Below are 23,434 nucleotides of genomic sequence, written 5' to 3'. Positions count from 1 at the left end.
TGTGTGTGTGTGTGTGTGTGTGTGTGTGTGTGTGTGTGTGTGTGTGTGTGTGTGTGTGTGTGTGTTGTGTGGGAGCGTCGCTGCATAGGGAAGAGAGGAGACAGATTTTCAATTTGTTGCCCATTTAAAAAGAGATCAGTCTCAATATGTCATGGAATGATGCCCACCCTCTGTGGTACTCTGGGACTCGACGGGCTCGCAGCTCCGTCCCCGAGCGACAAACAGGATCGTAAACCGCCTGAAATTGGAGGTCAACTTTTTGTTTTCGCTACAGAACATAGTTAACTTTTGTTACTTCAGGAAAGGATTTGTCTGTATGTGTCCCAGTATCTCTCTCTCTTCTCTAGCTTTGTATTTCCGAGCCTCTCTGTTTTCTTCTCAAAAATTCTGTGGGAAAAAAAACCTGAACTCGTTTTCAAATCACTCGATTGTTTCTACAGTAGCATGAATTATCTATTACACACAGTTTTGTTGACTCAAACTTCCACATTATTAAGTCATACCGTCAGGGACCACTGATACAAGCTGTTTTTGATTTTCGCTAGGTGGTTAATTTGCGAGCTTGGTTGCTAATTTGAAAGCGTTGTTTGATGTTTGGATCCTTATTGAGCGCAGCCCTGGCCTTTCCACCGAGTTTCAAAGCTGCATGCGTTCCTCAAAGAGTTTTTGAGAAAAAGTCCTTCTCCTCTTTTTTTTGGCTGGCCCACATTCCACTTTCTACAGAGCGTAATGAGTAGGACTTACTGATCATGTCACCAGCAGAGCTTTTTTCCTGTCGTCTATTTTCTGCCTTTTAAGTTCTTTCCTCTCCGTCTCCTGGGAAATCATTTCAAGGTGGGGCAGAGAGAGTTGCTTGAATCATGATCGAGGTGTTTCTTAATCTACATCCGTTTTCCTTTCTCATCTATGCCACATGACCAAAAGTATATTATATATATAAAAGTATAAAAGTACACCACTGTCCACGTTTCTGTTCTTGGTCTGGGCTTTTTTGAACCTGTTTATTAAGAAGGCAAATGATGTCGACTGGTCTGCACCAAGCTGGGGCTTTTATGGAGTCATACTACAATAGTAAGAACATTCAATCGAATGTGAAAAAGAGCAGGAGAAGTAAACCAACACAGTGAACTAACTCTTGTTTTTGCTTTGTATGGACTCTACTGTCAATTCAGACTAAATGGAGCAACCGTTGGCTCATGTGGTAGTGTGGGGGCGCGTCGCATGTGGAGGGTTGAGTCCTCGGGCTCCGACTCAGCTGCTGCTGCGTGTTATTCCCGCTCTCACTCACCATTTCACGCAATAAAGGGAGTCAAAAAATATCTTTTTTAAAAAAGAATCAGACTAGAAAATGTTACAGTAATACAGGACATTCAGTAAATAAAATCAACATTATTTGAAATGCTTCTGCACTAATTAATTCTGCTTTAATTGCACATTTTTGTCATCGTGTTTTGTATCTATACTTTACTTGAATACTATTGAATATATATGATGTTTTATGTATGTAATGATTATTGAAATGCAGCAATTATTCAAACTCAGTAAGAAAAATGGGATTTTGTGATGCTCTGATGAACTTACTGCATGATGTAAATGTTTAAAATTAAAGTGTGCTTTATGAGATTTTGGGCTTAAAATTAGAAAATGTATAATTTTGGTTTTGCTGTGTAAAATATTATATTGGCTGAATGGTTTTAGACTGAGATGATGAATTAAATGTGCACATGTGTGATTGTGCCACAGGGACTCGGGGGACACTTTATTGTGCAGGATGTCAACGACTTTATTCCACCTTTTCATTCATGAGCCCCTCCCTGTCGTTCTTCTCCCTTTCTCAGAAAACAAAGACTACGACGCGTACCTGTCCTACACCAAAGTGGACCCCGACCAGTGGAGTCAGGAGACCAGGGAGGAGGAACGCTTCGCCCTGGAGATCCTCCCTGACGTCCTGGAGAAACATTACGGATACAAACTCTTCATCCCGGATCGAGACCTCATCCCGACAGGAAGTAAGCGCTGTGGCTGTCTGTGTGCAAGTGCCGGCCATACACTTGTGTGTTCACGTGACATGCTGTAGTCGAGTGTTGAGTTTACATTTGCTGTGGTCGCTGCAGCGCTGTGGCACATTTCTTACATCCTGTCGTAGTTTGAAGTTTTTGTCGTGTGTCCTTTTGTCGTCAGTGTCGTTTCTCACTGTCACCGTCTTGTGTTCCAGTGTTTTGTTGTCTCAGATCAAATTCAAGCTATATACAAACTTAGACATGATTAAAAGAGGGTTCCTCCAAATTTCCAAATTAAGGGGAAAAGGGAAAAAGACATATTGAACCCTTCTCTTGCATTCTCTTCAAAACTCTCTGGATAAAATCTGAAAATCATATTATTCCTCATTAGCCGTTCCCCTGATATGTTGTCTACTATCGCTATGGGAACACCGTATACGTTGTGTATCAGGAGCTGATATATTGAACAAATGTGAAAATTCTGTCTGAACATATTCTCATGCGTGCTAACTCTGCTTAGCAGTGCCCGTCTGTGCCAGCGGTACACAGTGTGCTCTAGTTAGCGGTGATGCTGCGTGTGTATACTGTGGGCTTCATGTGGAACTGATAAAAACGCAAACACGTCCTAGTTGGTCCAGACTGAATTAAACATCAGAGGGAAATGTGCAAAGGCTCTGAGCACTGCTGACTGAACTGCCTCTTTCCTTTAATCAAAAGAAAATTGCCGCCAGTGTCAGTGCCAAGCAAAATTGTTGAAGATTAATGTCCAATCAGGGAAACATGGAATATGATTAATCACATGTGCAATAAAAAAGATGCGCAAGAGGAGCGGCCACTTTCTTACGCCTGCATGTGTTGAGTATTGTTTCTGTGTGTGTGCTGTGTTCCGCCTGTGAACTGAATGTGCAAATGTTTATGTTTAGGTCTCACCAATGAACATTACCCGGATGACACTCGGCTCTTTGGAGGTACCCGCCCTCAGTCTCTTCCTCTCCTGTCAACTGCTCTCATTTACCTGCTCGTAGCGAAGTTTCACCGAGACGCTGCGAGTGGCGCTCTTTTGCGATCTGAGGCATCAGGCTCGCTTCTGTAGACGGCAGCTCGGCCTAGTCTTATGGACTGCGAAGCTTTATCAATCATCGCCGCCCATCTGTAGCCATTTGCTGCTTCGCTTGTCCACCATTCACCCAGTGTACTGATTCAAATGTCCAAATACACAGAATAAGACATCACATTGCTTTAGATCTCAAGACACATTATTTACTTCACTAATGTCAGGCTTTTAAATATGTCTACACACACACACATGTACAGTCCTTTTCTTGTTTGCATAAACTCCAGACTAAAACTAGAATGGCCCTCAGTAGAGCTTATATCTCCGCCAAGACCCAACAATGCCCTTAAATTCAATAAGACCTCATAGCAAAGCCAACAAAACCCTGCAGATCATGAAATAACATTTTCTATTGTGGAAAAATTATTTAAAAAAGCAAATTACACTTAGAACAGCTTTTATTGGCAACATTAAAAGCAAACTAATGAGAAACAAACCTATACTTAATAACGTTTATTCCCAACTGAATCCACATTATCTCAGTTATACATTGGTGATAGTTACAGGTTTCTTGCTCTATTTGTTACTGTACAACAGCTGAACAGAATCCTACACACCTACAAAAACACAAGATCCAAACTGTTACTTGGATCTGCGCAAGATCCATAAATCGCTCCCTGGGAAAATTGTGAAAATGTTGAAAACACGCTAGCTGGCAATGTTACAGGGCTTCTTCCCTGACCCATATCACATCCTTCCAACAAGTTTCATGGAAATAATTTCAGTCATTTCTGCATTATCCTTGAAAAACATCCTATCTCACAATGTTGAACAACGTTTTAAAAAATTCGGGGATCCAACCCCTGATCCGGGTCTGCGCCAAAATGTATTGGCTTCTTACCTGACCCATACCACATCCTTCCACCGAGCATTGGGATCTATACAGTAGTTTTTGTGTGATCTTGATTATAAACAAACAAACAAATGGACAGGGGTTAAAAACATAACCTCCTTGGCGGAGGTAAACAGCGTTACCAGGCAAAAATTGGGTCATTGTCTTGTGTTTTGTGTTTATTGCTTCACGTCCATCCATCATTGTCAAGTGTCATTGTCCTGTTCTCATTTAATTCTTTGGCTGAAACTCTTCTAAAGTTACATCACTCAGCTCTCACGTCTTTGTATTTTTCCTTCCTTCCTGCAGCCTACATAGAGGATGTGGCACGCTGCGTGGATCAGAGCAAACGCCTCATTATCGTCATGACACCCAACTACGTGGTGCGGCGAGGCTGGAGCATCTTTGAGCTGGAGACGCGGCTGCGCAACATGCTGGTGACCGGCGAGATCAAAGTCATCCTGATCGAGTGCGCCGAGTTGCGCGGCATCATGAACTACCAGGAGGTGGAGGCTCTTAAGCATACCATTAAAACCCTCACCGTCATCAAGTGGCGCGGCCCCAAGAGCAACAAGCTCAACTCCAAGTTCTGGAAGCAGCTGCAGTACGAGATGCCGTTCAGGCGCACAGTGCCCATGCTCACCCACGAGCCGGCGCTGGACGTCAGCGAGCAGGGCCCCTTCGGAGAGCTGCAGACCGTCTCCGCCATCTCCATGGCAGCAGCCACTTCCACCGCCATGGCCACCGCCCACCCGGAGCTGCGTTCCACCTTCCACAACACCTACCACACCACCATGAGGCAGAAACACTACTACCGCAGCTACGAGTATGACTTACCCCCCGGAGGGACCCTGCCGCCTCTCTCTTCCCTGGGGAACCAGCACACCTACTGCAACATCCCACTGACACTGCTGAACGGACAGAGGCCGCCCGGGAAGAGCCGAGAGCACAGCCTGGAGGAGGCGCACGCCAACAACGCCATGCTCCCTCTGCTGCCCCGGGAAACCAGCATCTCCAGTGTCATCTGGTAATGATGGGCGGGCTCTGCGTCGGCTGGAAGGGGATCAATCAGGGTCAGACGTGGCTGGGCTCAGTCGGGGAGGGACACGGTTCATGCTCACCATTTTTGGTGAAAAGCGTTTGGGAATCCATTTGTTGTTAACCAGCAGCGAGTCATGGAGTCACAGCAGGTTTTTGGACCCTGCTGCTCTGGTTTTTTTGTTTTTGTTTTTTCCAAGCGGACTGCACCTGTGTTACAGGAGATGTTTTCTATGTGAAACTACAGGAGGTGTAACGAAGACACTGTTTCTTCTTCTAGTGAGAGACGGACTCACAAGAACTCCACATTAAAGAACCAACACTCTATGGCAATTGTGTACACACACACACACACACACACACACACACACACACACACACACACACACACACACACACACACACACACACACCCATACAAACACTCACAAATGTGCATACATACAAACAAGGAAAACAGGGTCTTGTACATATATTTCAATTTATTTGTAGCATCAGTGTTTTCCTGTTTTGTTCTTTTTTTTGTTTTGTTTCATTCAATCATGTTTATTTGTTGCCTTCTCTAATGTAGGACTTTGCTTTAACTTGTTAGAAACAGTTGTATATTTTATATTGTTTTATCTCTTTTTAGGTTATTTTTTATTCTTCTTTCAACGCGCTTGTTTGGAAAGCCAGTGTGTCCATGTACCTGCGCTGTTGTGTTTTTTGGTTTGTTTGTTTGTTTGTTTTTAAATCTTTGTGTAGTTTAAGAGAACATTTTTTAACACTTTTTGGAATCGCCTGGACATTTCAGGAGCTTCGAGGAGCTGAAACTTCTTTTTGTTCACCTGTCAGAGGGTGCATCTAGGAAACTCTCTTTCGACAAAAAAAAAAAAATCATAGAATATGCAAAAAGAAGGAGGAGCTGATGGAAACTCACCGTCCTGTGAGAGCGAGCAGGTGGAGCGGCTGGGGGGGGGCAGTGCTAGTCCTCTCCAATCAGACGGACCGACAGACTGGCAGATCTCTCTCTAAAGCGTCATATTTTCTACTGAGATGAACAGCCTTGCTGTTTTAGAGTGATAGTGAAATGCCTCACCTTAAAAAGAAATCTGTAGATTATTTTAAAAAAGAATTCTATTTTTATAACAGAAAAGAGTTTGCTTGAGAAGTCACATTGATTTGCATTTCATTGACCATGGAGCGGGGGATTTGTGTATAAGTGTCATGCTGGTTTTGTATCCTTGCAACGTGATTCCTGATTTGTTCAGAGATTAAGGTGGTTTATGAATCCCACATGAAAAAATATGCCCTCTACTGTTCTAGATTCAAAAGTAAAGCATTTTCAATGTTTGTTTGTTTTTAAACAAAATATTATTCCCATCTTGATAATTACTTTGGTTCATATGGATAGTTCATGTTTAAGGAAAGAAAATAATTTGTGTTTTGAAAGACTTTTTAAATATATTTGAAGGTGTGATTTTTGAGTATGCATAGCAAATAGATATGTATTCTATATATAATATAGATATTTATATAAATATATAAACACGATTTTCACTTGGAAAGAAATGTCTATCTTTATAGAAACACAATCATTATCAGTTGCCCTTACTTTCTCACTGCACATTAAAAACATTGATTTCCTTTTGATGGTTTTCTTTTGTGTCCACGCTTGACTCTTTGTTGGCAGTAAATTCTAGAACTTGCTACTCGTCAGATCACGATCAACAGTCACGTAAATGATGAATCCATCACTGTCTGTGACTTCATGATGTCCGTGACACTCACCTGATGGAACTGATAAGTGACTTGAATTTGTGAAGATCAGAACAAAACTGTGACCAACTCTACAAAACTACAGTAGTTAAATAGTAGCAAACACCATGAAAACAGTGTGTTTGTATGTACAGATCATAGAATGTTGGACGACATCACAGCTCCCCAGAAGTGAATCCAAAGTGTCTTGATTGCTGGCTGCAGTCTAGGTCATAAATATCAGCCTCCTCCATGTTAGTGGATGGGGCATGGGCCAAAATAAAGATTTGCAGTACACGTAAAATACATTTTTCCACACAATGGTTTCTGTCATTTTAGCTAGTTCTTGTACAGCTTTAAAATGAGATTACCACTGTGGAACTGATAGCTCACAGTTTACGAAAACCTCAGTCAGAGTATATCTCATAACACTGAGCTTGGCTGTGGGAAATAATATGGATACCTCCTGTCTCTGCCTGAAGTTTGAGAGATAACGGCCGTTTCATGGGTTATTCCCTATATCTCACAATATTTTTGAATTATGGGGAAGTGTAAGTAAATCTGGGGCTCTGATATTCCTTCATGTCTGTCCTATTTGACATATAGATCCTAAATTTCATTCATTATGCTCGTAAAAAGTCTTTAATCTAACTTGTTGATACCTGCAGTGATGCAAACGGTGAAACATATGATTTTGCTCAGGATTGGTTGAGGGCTGTATCAGCGGGACCTCGATACCGTATCTCATTGCCTCCCCACCACCACTTTTGCAGATTCAGGCTCCAAATGCTCAAGATAGCGTTAGTATTGGGGATATTTTGGCTTCATTTCTGGACAGTTTGAGTTCATCTTTATTTGCAGTCTATGACACAGCCTCTCTTTCTTTTGTTTTACAACTACAAAGTGAATTCATTTCAGTTTTGAATCCAAATACCAAACCTCTGAGGGGACAGTGGGAAATATGCTTTGCCAACAGTGAAACCTGCTGAACCCAGAGGACAGAGGGATGGAGCTAATGTCCACATGTACGTTTGCATCCTTCCAATTATTCCTTCACTTTTGAGAAAGAAATAACACAACGCTACAACATGTGCAGCGTAATGTCAATGCAGTGGGCAAAAGGGGGAGTCAACAATTAGACAGCTTGTAATAATGGAGCTTGTGATCGGAGTTTGACCTTTTAAAATGTTCTGATTGGAGGGGCGGGGGCGGGGGTCTTGGGTCTTGTAGCGACGAATGCATACCATGTAATTGCCTTTTCCCTGGTTCATTAGCGGCTGGAGACATTTATTACATGGCATCTCCCTCGCTCTCTCCCCATCCTCCTTATCCAGCCTGTCAGATAGGAGCAGTAAACACTCACAACGCAGCGATATAAGCCAAATATACAGTACGTCTGGCTCAAAGTCAGGCAGCTTCACTTGATGCCTGACTCGCTTGGCAACGTAAACACAGTGGCGTTTGAGTGTTGCCAAACAGTGCCCTCTCCTGGGGATAAACACTACCTACAAGGGCTGTTTGTGAGTGAGCGTTGGTAAACACAGAGACAGAAAGCAGATTTTCTGATTCCCTCTCAGTCCCCGGAGAGAACAGAGGAGAGGGGAAAGTGGGGCAGAGGAAAAAAAAGAAAAGAAAGAGAGAGATACACTGGCAGAGTTAAAGGCAGAGGAAGGGAGAGAGTGTGAGACTGAGAGAGTGTCGGCATTAATAGAGAGACGATGGACATTTGTGTCAGTGCTTCGGTGCACAGAGGGGGCTGGTTTGCAATCACAAACTAAAAACAGTTATGGCAGCATCAGTAGAAAAAAAAGAAATAAATTAAACCACCGCCACTGAAATTGATTTGAATAAAAGATGCCAACAGTTGGAGGCACGCAAACACACACAGCACGTCGACCGCACTGACGCTGGTGACTGTTGCACGTTGGCAGCCTCCAAGCGGACAGCTGGAGTTTTATTAGTAGACACAGGATTAATAGAGTCTTCATTACCCACCGCAATTAAGGACTTAATTGGAGAGAAAATAGGTCCCGGGGAAAGGGAACATGTAGAGGACGCAGGCGGGAAGGAGAATATCTTCAGAGTCCACAGTGGCTAAATGTGCAAAGGGTGCAATGATTAATCAGCACCACCAGGAGGTGACATCACATGGCATCAATATTTCATATTTCCATCGCGCTGTTGAATTTTATCTGCAACTATTTAAATTCAGTGTGAATCCATACTCATACTGTGCATGTGGTTATTTGTACTGAACTGGGTAGAAACAGCACAGAGGTAACGTTATTGCTACTTAGAGGTGCATTTTAAAAACCCATCTGCTTGGTAAACATCTGTCTGTGTGTTTTTTTTTGTTGGAGAAACTAGAAATAATTTCAATTTAATTTTGGTATGCTGTCCATTCGTCATAACTACCAGACAGCAGATACTCTGGCAGATAAGGTAACAACTTAGTGAGTTCGTAATAAACCAGAGTTTCTTACGAGAACCCACGTTTGTGATTCTAATAAACGTTGGTGTAGGAGAGCTTTATTCAATCCCATCAGACATATTGTTGCCATCACTCTCATTAAGAAGGCCGTTACTCTCAGAAACCCTGCTGCTTTTTAAAGTTTGTAGGCCTCCTTCTAAACTCTGCACAACAGCTAATGGCAGTGCTCCCAGTTTTAACGTCCACAATCAAGGTGTCACTTCATGGGCTGGTGCTACTCTGAGCGAGAGATACAAAAAAGATTTCTAACTGTAATTTCAGCAGAGAAAATGTCTGTCGATCTTGTTCTCCTCCTCTTCTTTATTTGGTTGCAGTGGTGAAAGGTAACTAAATACTCAAGTACTGTACTTAATGTGGTACGGGTCAGGAGCGAACCCATTACATTTTTGGTGTGGATCCAGATCACAGGGCTGATCCAGGAACTCTTTTTCACTTTCTTTAACATTTTGACATTGTAACATTGTGACATTTTATGACATTTGTTCGGAATTATTCATGGTTCTTGATGAATAAAATCAGGAGGCACATAATAAGAACTGATTTCTATGAATGTGTGAAATTTGGTGCAGCTTGATTAAATTACAGGGGACTGTTGAGCGTTGGCGGAAGGTATGCACTCTAATTTGAGTTTGAATGTGATTACTAGTTACTTTGCAGTTTCAGATAAACACAACAAAATATCATCAACAAATAAATGATGTGCTATAATATATACAAAGGTATTCAAATTAGCCCCAGCTTTACCAACTGCAATATTAAAGCATTTCACACATGATTCCATCAATAACTATGGGCTAATCTTGTAATATAATTCACATTATTTTGTTACTCTTTAGCTAATACATCTAGCCTATACTAGACTTGTACCATATGTCTAATCTGCAGTGCGGCTACTTTAACATCAGTAAAAGACCTGAGTACTTCTTCCTCCTCTGTTTCAGTAAATAATCCAAGAGTGAGGGCACATCTAAATGTTTAATAGTCACCTTCTGCCCAGAAGAATACTTAAAAACAAAGCCACAGGGAGCGAGCACAGGTTGAGACCATCTGGCCTTTGAACAGTGACTAACTATTATAGCTGCTGGAGGCGGGAGTCAGGCGTCCGGGGACTCGGCTCCATAAAACCGTTTGGTCAGACTGTATGTACTGTAACAGCAGGAAGCCCAAGGTGAACATTCCCGTTGAACGGTGTTTCATCACATGCAGCCTTTATAGAATTAACGGGAGCCAATGCTGTATGAAGACACCACAATACTGACATAGCTGTTGTTTCCTTCCAGCGCACGTCTCCTGGTGCGTTTCCTCTGCAGGGAAGAGAGAGATTATTACTTTCTTCTCGCTGGAGGCAGTTTGGTGTGCATCCAGAAAATTCCACCCTGTAATGACCAGAGTTGGAGGGACAGGTAGAACATTACCTCAGGCACTTCTACTGCACCATCTCTGCATCCTGCACCTGTCTGGAAAGAAACTGTGTGTGTGTGTGTGTGTGAGAGAGAGAGAGAGTGTGTGTGAGTGTGTGTGTGAGAGAGACACAATGGCTGCATGTGGTGTACTGTTGCACTCTGGCGGTCTAACCTGGCATTTCAACAGCATTTAGAGGAACTGTAGTTTCACACTCGTGTCCCGAACTCCTGAACTCTCAGATTTTCCTGCTGGACACTGAACTGCTGGTGTGAATAACTGCAGCCTTGTGATTATAGATGACGTAATCAAACTCTTCCGATTTCTCAAGGTGATAAACGTCAGATCTGCGGTTATCACTTTTTACACACCGAGACATTTTATCTCCTATATAAGATACTGTCTGGGACTGATTTCACACTGGAGTACTTTTCATTTTGTATCTTTAAATGTATCTTTAAGCGAGTACATCTAGCCTATAATTTGACTGAAGTAAAACTCGAATGCAGAACTTGTAAACATTTCTACATTGCAACACAACTACTCAAATGTGGTACACTTCAGATCTGTGGTTATCACTTTTTACACACCGAGACATTTTATCTCCTGTATAAGATACTGTCTGGGACTGATTTCCCACTGTGTCATGACAGAGCAGTATCACACACACACACACACACACACACACACACACACATAGACATACAGTAATAAATCAATTTCAAAAACAGCTCAGCTCAGAGAGTATTCTTTTATTATTATAGAAAAATAATGTATATAAAAACAAATAAATTATGAATTCCAGCAGCTGCTTTGTATTTTTCCTCTATTATAACATATCCTACCTTCAACATGCTCTCTGCCATTCTCTCTCTCTCTCTCTCACTCTCACTCTCACACTCACACACACACACACACACACACACACACACACACACAGTCTCTTGCCTGTGTTGGTTGTCTCACAGCTTTTTGCAGACTTCCCCGCACACAGCAGTAGTAAATTGTAAATTTCAGTCCCTATATCATCCTCCTCCTCCTCTGCCCTCACTCTCTCACAGCCTCTCAGTCCACATGGCAGCTGAACCTGAACCTCCTCTTCACTTCCCGTAGAACATCTCCATGAGCACCTCCTCGATGTTCACGCTGCCTATGACGGGCCTGAAGAAGAGCTGGGCGACCACCGGCGGGCTGATGGCCCTCAGCATGGACAGGGCGATGAGCAGCTTGGCGAAGCGTGTCGTGTCCTCGTGGTGGATGAGCCTGATGTGCTCGTTCAGAGCCTGGTGCGCCTCCCTGCGCAGGGACTGGATGTAGTGGAGGCAGCGCAGACCCTCCAGATCTGGGTCAGGGATGGAGAGGAGAGGCCAGAGCACATGGGGGGTGGGGGGAGGAGGAGATGGAGGTGAGACAGTGGAGGGAAACGTTTAGAAAGGTTTTCATACAACTTAAATATAAAACATTCTCAGTGAGAGGCTGTTATTAACAAGTTATTTATCCAAAATCCTGCATGGGATTAGACAAAAGATGGACTATAAAATTCAGGGAGATTAATGACATCTTTCTATCTAGTGCGTAATTTACAGATGGATGGGGGTAACCTCCCCAATAATCAAAACAGCCATGTAAAAAAAAACAATAATCACTGATAATCATACTGTCACACTGAATTACTGATTTCCACTGTTATAAAACACGATAAGGTGGTTGGTTTCAACAAAGAATAACTTTTTTTCACCCAAATTGTTATTGTTGGTTATTATCTAGCAAGTGTGGCGTAAAAAATAGGGTTATTTCTAAGTGATTATCGTGCAAATATATATTGGTCATATATAATAATGTAGGAATTATCCAGAGTATTTGACCTCAACCCCCCAATATTCAACCCAAAGTGACTCCCTCGGGTTTACATACCTGTCTTTACGCACTACACGTTTCTTTATTAGGACCCTAATTTCTGATTAAATTAAACTTCTGACGCACATATACGCTCCATCACAAACTGTTGTCATGACAAAGCCTCTCTGATGCTCTGACAGTCTGTACTCATGTGTGTCACCCGTGTTCAATAAGTTTACAAACCCAGACCTACCCGGGTTAAAGAGCACGGCTCCTTTCAGGTACGCGTACTCCTTGGTACTGATATCCACACTCCAGCACTTCTTCAGGAAAGCTCGGATCGCCTCGATGTCCACCACCGACACCCCGGCCGCCGCTCTGCTCTGCCCGGCCGGGGGCTCGGTCTGGCGCTCGGGTACGCCGGTGAGGATGCGCTGCAGCATGCTGGGCTCCACCGTCTCCGTGGTCTCGAAGTCCACGCGGTCCTGCGCCAGCCCGAGCACCAGCAGCGGAGCCCAGCCGCTGCGGATGAGCACCAGCTGGTCGTCCTCCGGCAGCTCCCGGAAGCACGGCACGTTCTTCACGAAGCGCAGCGTCTTCACCAGCACCGCCGACGCCGCTTTGCACGTCACCTGCGGGGAGCGGAGGACGCCCCGGCGCCGCGCCGAGCCGCAGGAGCACGCCTGCTGCCGGAGCTCCTGCAGCGAGGCCGGGCCGGAGGAGGCTGCGGTGGTGGAGGAGGAGGAGGAGGAGGAGGTCTTGTGGAGCAGGTGTTGCAGTGTTTGTTGTTGTTCTTGTGGATGTTGTTGTTGTTGTTCCTCGGTGCTCACGAGGCTGTCACTCTTCAAAATGCTGTAGAGGATGCTGCTGTTGTTCCGGCCGCTGGATCCCCGGCAGCGGCAGCCCTCCAGCGAGGCCATGGCCGCTCTGCATGAGCCGGAGCTCGGCTGTTGCGCTTTGAAGCAGCCGGAGGTCAGTGACACAGGTAGCGCTGTTTTCTTATCCCCCGATGGCCCCGAGCGAAGGCAGCACGTTTATATGAGCTCCCGTCTGCTCCTCTGTCACACAGCCTGCTCACACTGTGCATGGTCCACCTCCACGCACTCTGGCACCTCCTCCCTCCACACCTCCTGCTCTGTATGGCACACACACACACATATATTCATATATGCATACACACACATATATTCATATATGCATACACACACACACACACACATTGTTGCATACTCACACATGCATATACATACATGCCAACACACATATGTACACACACACATACACACACATGCACACACACACATACATATATGCATACACACGTATTCATATGCACACACACACGTACACACATGTGCAAACTTACACACATGCACACACACATATATGCATACACACACTTAACGCCCCCTTCAGTGCCCTCACAGATGCACTGCACTGCAAAAGGACATTTTTTTTGCAAGAAACCCCACCACACAATGATACAAACCAATTCTTTTGCTCACCTGTGAAATGTTAAAGTAAAACAATACAAAATATGTGACATTTTTGGCACAATGCTCAATATCATGCAAACAGTCAAAAGGCCTGCTGGTTAATAGAAGTGATTATGTTATTAATTGTGTGAGACAGGAGAAAAAGGAAAGAGAGGAGGCAGAGACAGACAAGAAATCAGAGCCGGCTTCTATTCTCAGCATTACCTTGACTCTCTGGCAGCGCTGTTTATCAGGCAGGAGCCGGGTAAAAAATATAGGCCAGCGACAGATCTGAAGGCTTAATTATTTTAGGGAAAATTTATATGATTTTCTATGAGGGGGGGGCAAAAAAAGTAGGAAGAGCTGAGCTGTGAAGGCCGACGTCCAACCTTGACTCGGACACACTGATATTGATTTAACCGTGAAAACAGGAGCTGGTGAATTATGATGTCATGACTCAGTGCTCTCCTTGCCTCTGTCACTGAAGGAGGATGGGGAGCAGCTGAAAGAGGGAGAGAGAAAGAGAGCACAGATGGGGAAGGGCGGGAGGGCGGTTTGAAAGAGAGGAGGAGTGGAGGTCAGTGAGTGAGAGACGGAGAACGACAGGTCGGGATAAAGCAGATGAATTAGAGGTTTATCTTAATTGCTCCTAAGAGGGATCACAGGTTAGGGTTGACTGCTACCTGAGAGAGAGAAGGAGAGGGAGGAAGGGGGGAAATTGGATGTGATTACGGAGGAGACAGAAACTAAGCAAAGATGAGTCGTCGTAATAAGGGAATTTGTTCGGAAAAAAGCTTTTAGCCAGTATCCTGACCTATGGTCTTGACTCGAGGTCCGGATATTCAGGCAGTTTTGGTGCAGCCACCTAACAAAATACCCTCACATTGCCACGTGAAGGTCTCCGCGGAAGGTTGTCTTTGGTGTAAAGAAAGGATGACATTGAGTGCATGGCAACATTAATGAAATAGCAGTGAGCAGGACTTCAGTGTCCCCTGCTCTGTTTCGTCGAAGGACGCGGCTGTGAATGGAGGCAGGATGAAAAACTTTTGCAGTAGTGCTTCAACATTGTTCAGAGGCCAAATGTCTTTGTATTGATTTAGCTGAGAGAGAAAACAGAGAGATTTTTCACATGTTTATATCAAGGACACCGCGGGATAAACAGCCTTCACTCAGCCCGTCTCTTCTTCGCTCAAGGCCCAGCCAGCGCAGGTTATAACAATCCCTCCGTCTCAAGGAGAGATTACATTATGTCTTGTTGCAAAAGCACAGGAGTTGAAAAGACGAGCTCCGGTGCTCTGTCACTCTTTCTCTTGTTTTCACAGGGTCCTCCATTTCTTCCTTTTGTTTGGCAATTTTGCACAAGGTAGCTCGCCGCTCCACCATCTTCGCTCTGACGGAGCAAATAATATATGTCTTGAAAAACTCAAACCCTGCAGACGCCAGGTTCAGTGTGTGCAGCAACATACTGGTGAGAGCAACAGAGGTTTATTTTATATTCTAGCGACGATCAATCAAATGGTCCAAAGAGAGTACATATCAGGCTGCACTTTGGAGAAATTTCGTTTGACTACTGCAAACCGTCCCAGAGCAGCTACTTTATCAGAAAAGTCCACAAAAGAGCAGCTACGATACAAAGTCAATAAAGAGCAATTGTAACCATGATCTGAGGACCAAAGACGATGGGCTATAGATGGATGACATGTCTCCACATCCGCTTGTAGTAGAAATCTGAAGCTAAAATATCCTGAATACCAGTGCTGCCATCTTTCGGTTTTAGGTCTACACAGTAGTGATCGTGGTGTGGAGCACATGCACTTGACCAATCCGGCGTCAGTATCAGCTTTCAATCATGATGTTTTACCTCAGTTCTGTAGCATTAATCAAACCGTCGATGTGTCACTTTGGCCACTAGGGGCCTCTCAGTCAAAACAATAACAAAAGATAGATAGATTAGATTGATGACGTCTTCAAGCAGCGTGGGGTCATGGGAGTTGTTGTCTTCACCACCCTTGCCAATTAAACTCTACCTGGAACGACTCACATGCAAATCATGTTCACAGATGAGGTGATATATTAACAGTTTTATCCAGGTTAGCCAAGTTATAGCAGAGACAGGCAAAACTGCAGGTAAAATGGAAATAACACAAATTAAACGGAGACCGAAATTAAGCGTCCCACCAGAAACACAAATAAACAATTGAACAAACATCAGTGTGATAAAAAACACCTAAACTTCATTGTTTGTCCCATCCACTAACATGAAGGAGGCAGGGTTTATGTCCTGTATATCAGCCAGCCACCAGGGGGTGATCAAGAGGATGTTACTCCACGTTGTCCATCTTTGTTTACAGTCCGTGGCTGAAACTGTTTGAATCAGCAGCAACCTGACAGCTTCTTTTTTTATCTATTTCTCTTAGCTCCCCCGCGGCCATGTTATTTGTTGCTGCAGCGTTTTGTCTTCTGATTGTTACGCCAATGACAACAAGTTGTGTGTTTGTTTTCTGAAAATCATAACACTTGAGATTATCCTTCCAACTTCAAAGACTTAGTGACCTCTAACTTTCTGCAGCTGAATTGTGATAAGACTGAAGGTCTGGTAACTGGTTCAGATTAAATTTCACCTTTGAGGCGTGGGAAAATCTTAAGGATTATAATTTAAAGAGGAAATTAGGCTAAAATCTGGATTTTAAGAGTTGAATAACACAGATCTTTTGGTGCTACAGGTTTTAGCTTTAAATTAAAAAATTAATAATGTGTAAACTGCCCAAAAAGTTTGTTTTCTAGAAGCTATAGCATGATATAAAATAGTCAGAGTCATGGTATCAGATGTAAAAGTCAAGTTTGCGCTCAGTTTTCTGTGAAATGGAGCAGACTCCTTCTCTGGCCCCGTGCCTGCTGGTCCCGAGCCCAGTTAAAAAATGGGTCTGCATGGGGAGGCCCGTTTCTCAGCCCTATCACATATCAGACTTTTAGGATATGAGCTGACTTCTCACAAAACCCAGCATCCTGTTTGTGTGTCTTCAACTGGTAAACCACCATGTCCCTGCATCACTGACTCAACTTGGCCTCGTCTAGATGTGAACAAACTACTCTGTTGCAAATCGGCAAACTGGTTGGCACTGAAATATCACCACACGCACACGATCCCAGAGAGTTAGCAATATTTTGGACACATTAATTGATTTTGCCAATCGCATGCATGCATCGCTGTCTGCGATCTGCACAGTATTTCTTAAACAAATTGCCTTGACACCCAGACAGTCCGAGTCGCACAGCGACAACCGTGCTGCTTCAGCTCTGTGTGGCCAGTTATGAAATTTAGAGCAAGGTCAGAACCAGAGAAGCTGCACAGACGAGGGAGCATGAGAACGTGAGAGCAACACGCAGGAATAAAAATGGAAAGACAAAGTCAATTCCGTTGCTTTGAACTCCCACTCAATAGCTGAAAATCATCTCATATCCATTATTCCTCAGAACGACCCCTCGGCTGAATCGACGAGAGGAAAGAGAAACTTATTTTGACACAGTGTTTGAATCCACCTTTAGAATTTCTACACAGTTACGCTGAACTTAAACACAGTGTTTTCAGAGAGCGAGTATTGTTATGCCATGTACTTCTGCAGCAGTGAGCATTTCCTGAAGGCTGATCTCACTAATGAAACTCTGAGGTTGCCGTGACCCAAGAAGACAGCTCTTTGGCAAATTCAGCCGAGCCGGCCTTGAAAGACAAGTGTGGAGAAAAACAAAAGGTTTTTTTACCAAACACTCGGGGCCATAGACACTCCGAGACAGGTCTCAGAAACTTAAGAGGACAACTTTGTATGATTCAAGGCTTTGCATTAAATGGCTCCTCTGGAAAAAAGTCTTGTACTGCATTGTTTGTTGATTTGTTGGGCGCTCTCCTGGCGGTTGCTATAGTGACTGCCTCCATTTTCTCTCTGTGGCTGCTCACATAAAAGACTGTGTCCTTGTCTCCATAATAGTTTCAAATTGAATACTGCACTTTCCAAGGACTCATGTCGCCAACTTACAGCAGAGTGAAAGTGCATGTTTGTGTGTGTGTGTGTGTGTGTGTGTGTGTGTGTGTGTGTGTGTGTGTGTGTGTGTGTGTGTGTGTGTGTGTGTGTGTGTGTGTGTGTGTGTGTGTTGGAGAGGAAGAAAGAAGACAAGTTTGCTTTAGATGTACTGGATTGAAAGCGGAGTTAAATTTAAAAAATGTTGAACTTTGTCTTTATTTATTTTGTGAACATTTTTCAAGAAATTAGATGATGGATTAAAAATTATCAGTAATTTCACTTCTCTATCTTCTTATTGCAAGATGTTGGATGCTGTGTATAGTGTCATCACCATGATTCTTGTAAATCTCTCCTAAGGTTCTCAAATTAGAGTAATCGCATCATGTCACATCAGAGGATAAGGCCTTATCATTATGATATATTTTTAACTCACACAGTAGAGGGCATACCTCCACCAAGGACCAATTGTGCCCTTGAATTCAATCAAGCTGCACCACATTGCACAAACTGATAGATATCAGTTCCCTAAATGTGCCAGGTTAAACTTACCAAGATACATTTATTATTCCCTGGGATAACTGAAAATGTTGGAAAACGCCCTGTCTCACTACGTTAAACATAGATAAAAAGAATTCCTGGATCCAGATATGCACCAGAATTTAAAGGGTTCTTCCCTGACCCATACCTCACCCTCCCACCAAGTTTTGTGGAAATCCGTTCAGTGTTTTTTGTGTACTCTTGTTTAAAACAAACAAAACAAACAAACAAACAAACAGGGGTGAAAAGAAGCTCCTTGATGGTTAGAATTAATATTATTTGAATGCATGAGATTTTAGCTACTGTGTAATGTCATTACCTTGGTGATCATATCATGTCACTTCAAAGAAAAAGTTCTTAACGATATATTATTTTGAATACCATTAAGAAACCCACCACATCCATGACTTCCCTGTTAACGTTATAGTCAACCCAACTTCCACTGTTTCCTCCCAAGACAGAATCCTGTGTGTCACAGTGTCAAAGTGTCATTTACGCCTCTGTAAGGATAATTTAAAACTCAATATAAATTAAATCAACATCATCAGATTCACAGTTTTCAATTCGACAACATATCTTTTAACTCAAGGTGCACTTAGTAGCATTTTTTAACCACCACTCTGTCGTAAATTGGAGAAAGAATTTGTTTCATTCTTAAGGCGAAAAAAACTGTCACGCACAAATATTTTTTTTAGAGTACTATGTATTACTATTACCAATGATGAAAAACATCAATGCCGACAGGATTGGGGTCAGAGGTAACGTTGCAGGGAGGTGGTCAAGGTGGGCGGCGGATGTTCAAAAACACTGAATCAGAGTTCAGAGTTCACATCCTGAGTCTTGACTGTGGAGACAAAAAGACTGACTTTTTCTGTATACACCAAGACCCTGATCTCTCTAACCTTAAACCGCAGCTGCCAGCGCCACAAGAACGTTCGATAAGTCTGTAGTCACGTCAAGGATATATAATAATTCAAAATGAAATACTTTGACAGAAGAGGAACTAAATACAGAAGAGGAACTAAATACATCAGTGAACGTTTTACTGAAATGTTCAGGATCAACATTTTTTGCAACTTTCCAGGGATGATAATCATTTCTTCATTATGTCGAATTAAAACTGTAAACCATTCCATTCCAATCCCTTGACAACATCTTTTCTGATGCAATTTCACTGCATACAACCATAGTTTCTAGCAGACAGGGCTACACAGAGATAACACCATTGAGCTATAATAATGTGCGGACGAACCCCTGTCTCTGGAGTTTGCTGTCAGATTCATGTAGTGAGAACGAGAGTTAATAAACCAGCTCAGTGATACAGAACAAGCTCTCGTTGAACAAACAGCTTCTCTCATTGTTTACCTCAGCTGTCAACGTCTCACCGAATGTGGGTAAACAGCACACAGGCACGTAACACACGCTTGTGACATGGTGCTCCGTAGTTCGGTATATTAACCCCATGAACCTCATGTACAACAAAACAAAGCGGCGTATATGTGAGCTTCAATGCCAGGTACAAATGATTTTTGTTGTTACAGCTTGTTGCTGGGTTGTGTTTTTGTGATAAAAAATGTTGTATTGTGTCATGTTGTGTGTTTTTGTGTTCCATCTTATTTTCCATTGTGACATTGGAGGTTTGTGTTATTATTTTTTCTAGGTAAAATGTCTCAGAAATGAAACATGTCGATAATTTGAACACCTTAAAGTTCTGCAAGTCTATAATGAAAACATTAGAAATCACAGAAACCGTTATTATGAAAAATATAGTGGTTTTCTCTGCAGGAAATCTTCAGCTTTGATCCAGTGCTGTGTTGACCTCATTGCCGTCGACAAAACAAGAGACTGAAAACATGACTCATGGGAGTGTTTTCTGCAGAGCCAGACAGTGAGCACTTTACTCAACCACATAAGTGCACTTTTGAGGTACTTGTACTCAACTTAAATATCTCCATTTAATTGTATTTTACTAAACTTCCCGTGCACTACATCTCAAAGGGAAATACTCTTCTCAATCACATTTATCTGATCGTGTTGGATACTAGTAATTCCTTCAAAAACATCAGATACACTTGCGAAGTTACTATACTGTACTGACATTGTGTGTTCCTAATCTTTTCTGGCCTGTGAGCCCTTAAGTCAGGTTCACATCTTTACGTAGGATCAGCACTGAACTTACGCTGCCGTCTATGCAAGGGAGCCTACATGTTGTGAGCATTTCTACTTGTGCGCTGGCGTTTCTCTGCCATTGTACAACCAAAACACTAGTTGGCGCTGGGCTTTCCATTCAACTGCTGGTGCGATTCGAACAATGATGACTGAAATTGAGCGTCTGTAGAATTTAGTGACATCTAGTGGTGAGGTTGCATGTTGCAGCTGAATACACCTCACCTCACCCTCCCCTTCCAAACATGAGAGAGAACCTGTGGTAGCCTTCAGTTTTCATAAAAACTCAAAAGGTGTTTAGTTTCTCCAGCCTGGGCTACTACAAGAACCATGGCGGCCTCCGTAGAGAAGACTGCCCCCTGCTGTAAATATAAAGTATTTCAATATAAAGGGCCCATTCTAGGTTAAATAAAACAACAATTTGTACAATTTAGATGAAACACACTAGTGAAAACATCACTAGGATGATTTCATATTCAATTTCTGCCAGTAGATCCCTTTCACCTAAATCTTACACACTGTACCTTTAAGTAGGATGAAACTTGCTTTTTACTGTTATTTGTATATTTACATTTTAAACATTCTTTTACATTTGTATACTTTTACTGAAATAAAAAGCATTGTTGTACTTTTTCCACCTCAGGTTTTTGTGATCTGACACCCCTACGGTTACAGTAATCTCAACAGGACATGCGCTCACCAAGTGTCTGACCTCTATGCGGTTACAGTGGCGTGGTTCAAAGAATTCAAATACTCCACTTCATCTCCGTCTTGAGATGTTTTCTTACATCCTTGCACTATTTGTTTATTACAATTTGTCTTCGGACTTCAGAGTATTGAGAATTTTGTCAACACAAAATGACAATAGAAAGAGAAGTAAACTGAAATAACAATTTTTAAAGCTCATTATTAGAGTCGTCTTTAACTCAGATCTCAGTTTTATGGGCAGATATGATGAGTGATGAGCCTCGTGACGTCCATCTGGGTCATGATGCTCCTCAAACTGCAGCCTCAGGCCACTGTCCAGCACGGGAACGTGGGAGTCTGAGATTTGTCCAGACAACTCGGGGATCAGCTGCCAACAAGAACCACCTGTGTGTTGATGTTGGATTTCACAGGGTGTCAAACCTTTTCATGATTTAACTTTGATTTGGTGCAGTCATTTATTTAAAAAGATAAAGGGAAAAATCTTTCTTTTGGTTTGTTCACTCTGGTAATTCACCCATTGCTGAGATTGATTGGAACTTGCACTCGTTAAAAGATTAATTTGAACATTGACCCAGTAATAAGGCAATCTGCTGCTCGGTGATCTAAACTCTGAAAGGAATGATTAGTTGAAAAGACTTTAAGATTTTAAAGTCGTGAATATGAGGATTTAGACGAAAGTCTTTTTTCAAACCACTGATAATACCAACGCTTTTGTCTCTCTCATGAATCGCACAGCTTCAGCGTGACGTGCTGAAGAATTCCTCACATCTGATTATATTTGAAGCCTTAAACATCACTGCTGCCTCAGACAGTGCTTTATTCTGTTCGACCCAACCTGAAGGCTTTTTAGTACAACCTGCTCAAGTGGTGTGCACATTGGTGCTATAATAACAGAGGAGAATAATTTAGAAACGCTGTAATATGCTGTTTTGTAGAAACACAAAACATCCTTTTCTATCCAAAACAAGTGATAAGGTCAGAGTGATATAACAAGTTCCTTCTTTGCTCCTATCATAAATACTTCTGTATTGTCTGATAATAAAATGCAACATATCAGTTATATAATAAGCTGCTCAACAGACAGGGTAATTTTTACAGAAGGACAGTTTTAAAAGTAATATTAAATCTGCTTTAGTTGATGGTTGAGCTATTTGGTGGTAACACAAACACAACACTTACATATGCTCACCTTTAAGTTGATATTCGTGCCCCCTAATGTCATATATTTGCCACATAATGAATTTAAGCCCTATGTTCAACTTACTGGTCTCCACTAATCCTAACTACAGAGGCAGAAACATCTGCCCGCTGCAGCTGGAGAATAGTGTGATGAGACTGAAAAGACTCAACTAAAAGTGTATGTTAGGTTGTGGACTGTTAACGCTTCACAGAGCTGAGAAGAACTGCAGATTTGTCTGTTGATTGTCTGTAGGTTCATCACTGTTAGTATAAAAAATGTCAATATAACTGCTTGATAGATACAATGTGTAACTATGGCCACTAGGGGTCTCTTAATCAAAATCAAAAGACCTAGCTTGATGACATCGGGAAGCAGCGTGGGATCATGGGAGTTGTTCACCTTATTGCCATTGGCAAAGAAAACCTACCTGACGCAACTCAGGCACAACTCATGTTCGTGTATGATTTACGTTACGCAGCACAATGAATAATTCAGATCCATCAAGAGTGAACAATACAAACTTAGCTGACTGGCTCACTGGCTAGCAGTGGTTTTCTTTCTTTTGTCATACGTCCTTTCCCCCGGAAGATGTAGCAGAGACGGACAAAGCCACAGGTAAATTGGATATTACGCAAATAAACCACAACCCAAATTAACTGTTGGGATTTCTCAGGGTTTGACGATTGTTGGAAAAATTTTGGACAACGTAAGTGCACAAGTCAAGAAAATATGCAACACAGATCCAGTCATTTGTATACGCTTTAATAAAGAATTATAACATATTACATCTTTAAATGAAATTTGTCAAACTGTCATTATCAGCTGCACCGTAGCCGCACAAACACAAATACAGATAAACAGCAGAATGCCAATAACAGGAGGAGAGGGAGTGAGAGGCAG

General features: G+C 42.5%; 2 protein-coding genes across 5 annotated transcripts in view; one reads left to right on the top strand and one right to left on the bottom strand.

The window, feature by feature from the left end:
* The window catches only part of il1rapl1a (interleukin 1 receptor accessory protein-like 1a), a 165,439-nt gene extending 158,826 nt beyond the window's left edge, over positions 1 to 6,613 (top strand). For 2 of the 4 annotated variants that reach the window (XM_047342482.1, XM_047342481.1), the window contains exons 10-12: positions 1,839 to 2,009; positions 2,924 to 2,968; positions 4,256 to 6,613. In XM_047342482.1, coding sequence (XP_047198438.1) covers positions 1,839 to 2,009; positions 2,924 to 2,968; positions 4,256 to 4,977 — 938 coding nt within the window. In that variant the 3' untranslated portion in view covers positions 4,978 to 6,613. The remainder of the gene's footprint in view (positions 1 to 1,838; positions 2,010 to 2,923; positions 2,969 to 4,255) is intronic. The other 2 variants (XM_035175667.2, XM_047342483.1) reach the window with 1 other exon arrangement.
* Positions 6,614 to 11,350: 4,737 nt separating this feature from the next.
* On the bottom strand, positions 11,351 to 13,566 carry nr0b1 (nuclear receptor subfamily 0, group B, member 1). Its single transcript, XM_035175668.2, has 2 exons — positions 12,706 to 13,566; positions 11,351 to 11,955 (listed from the first exon to the last, which is right to left on the bottom strand). The coding sequence occupies exons 1-2, from the start codon at positions 13,370 to 13,372 to the stop codon at positions 11,714 to 11,716; spliced, it is 909 nt and encodes a 302-aa protein (XP_035031559.2). The 5' UTR covers positions 13,373 to 13,566; the 3' UTR covers positions 11,351 to 11,713.
* Positions 13,567 to 23,434: the final 9,868 nt, after the last annotated feature.

The sequence above is a fragment of the Hippoglossus stenolepis genome, chromosome 13 (assembly GCF_022539355.2).
Source record: "Hippoglossus stenolepis isolate QCI-W04-F060 chromosome 13, HSTE1.2, whole genome shotgun sequence".
NCBI lineage: Eukaryota > Metazoa > Chordata > Actinopteri > Pleuronectiformes > Pleuronectidae > Hippoglossus > Hippoglossus stenolepis.
Note: the sequence above shows the minus strand (reverse complement) of the source record. Positions and strands in the feature narration are given on the sequence as shown.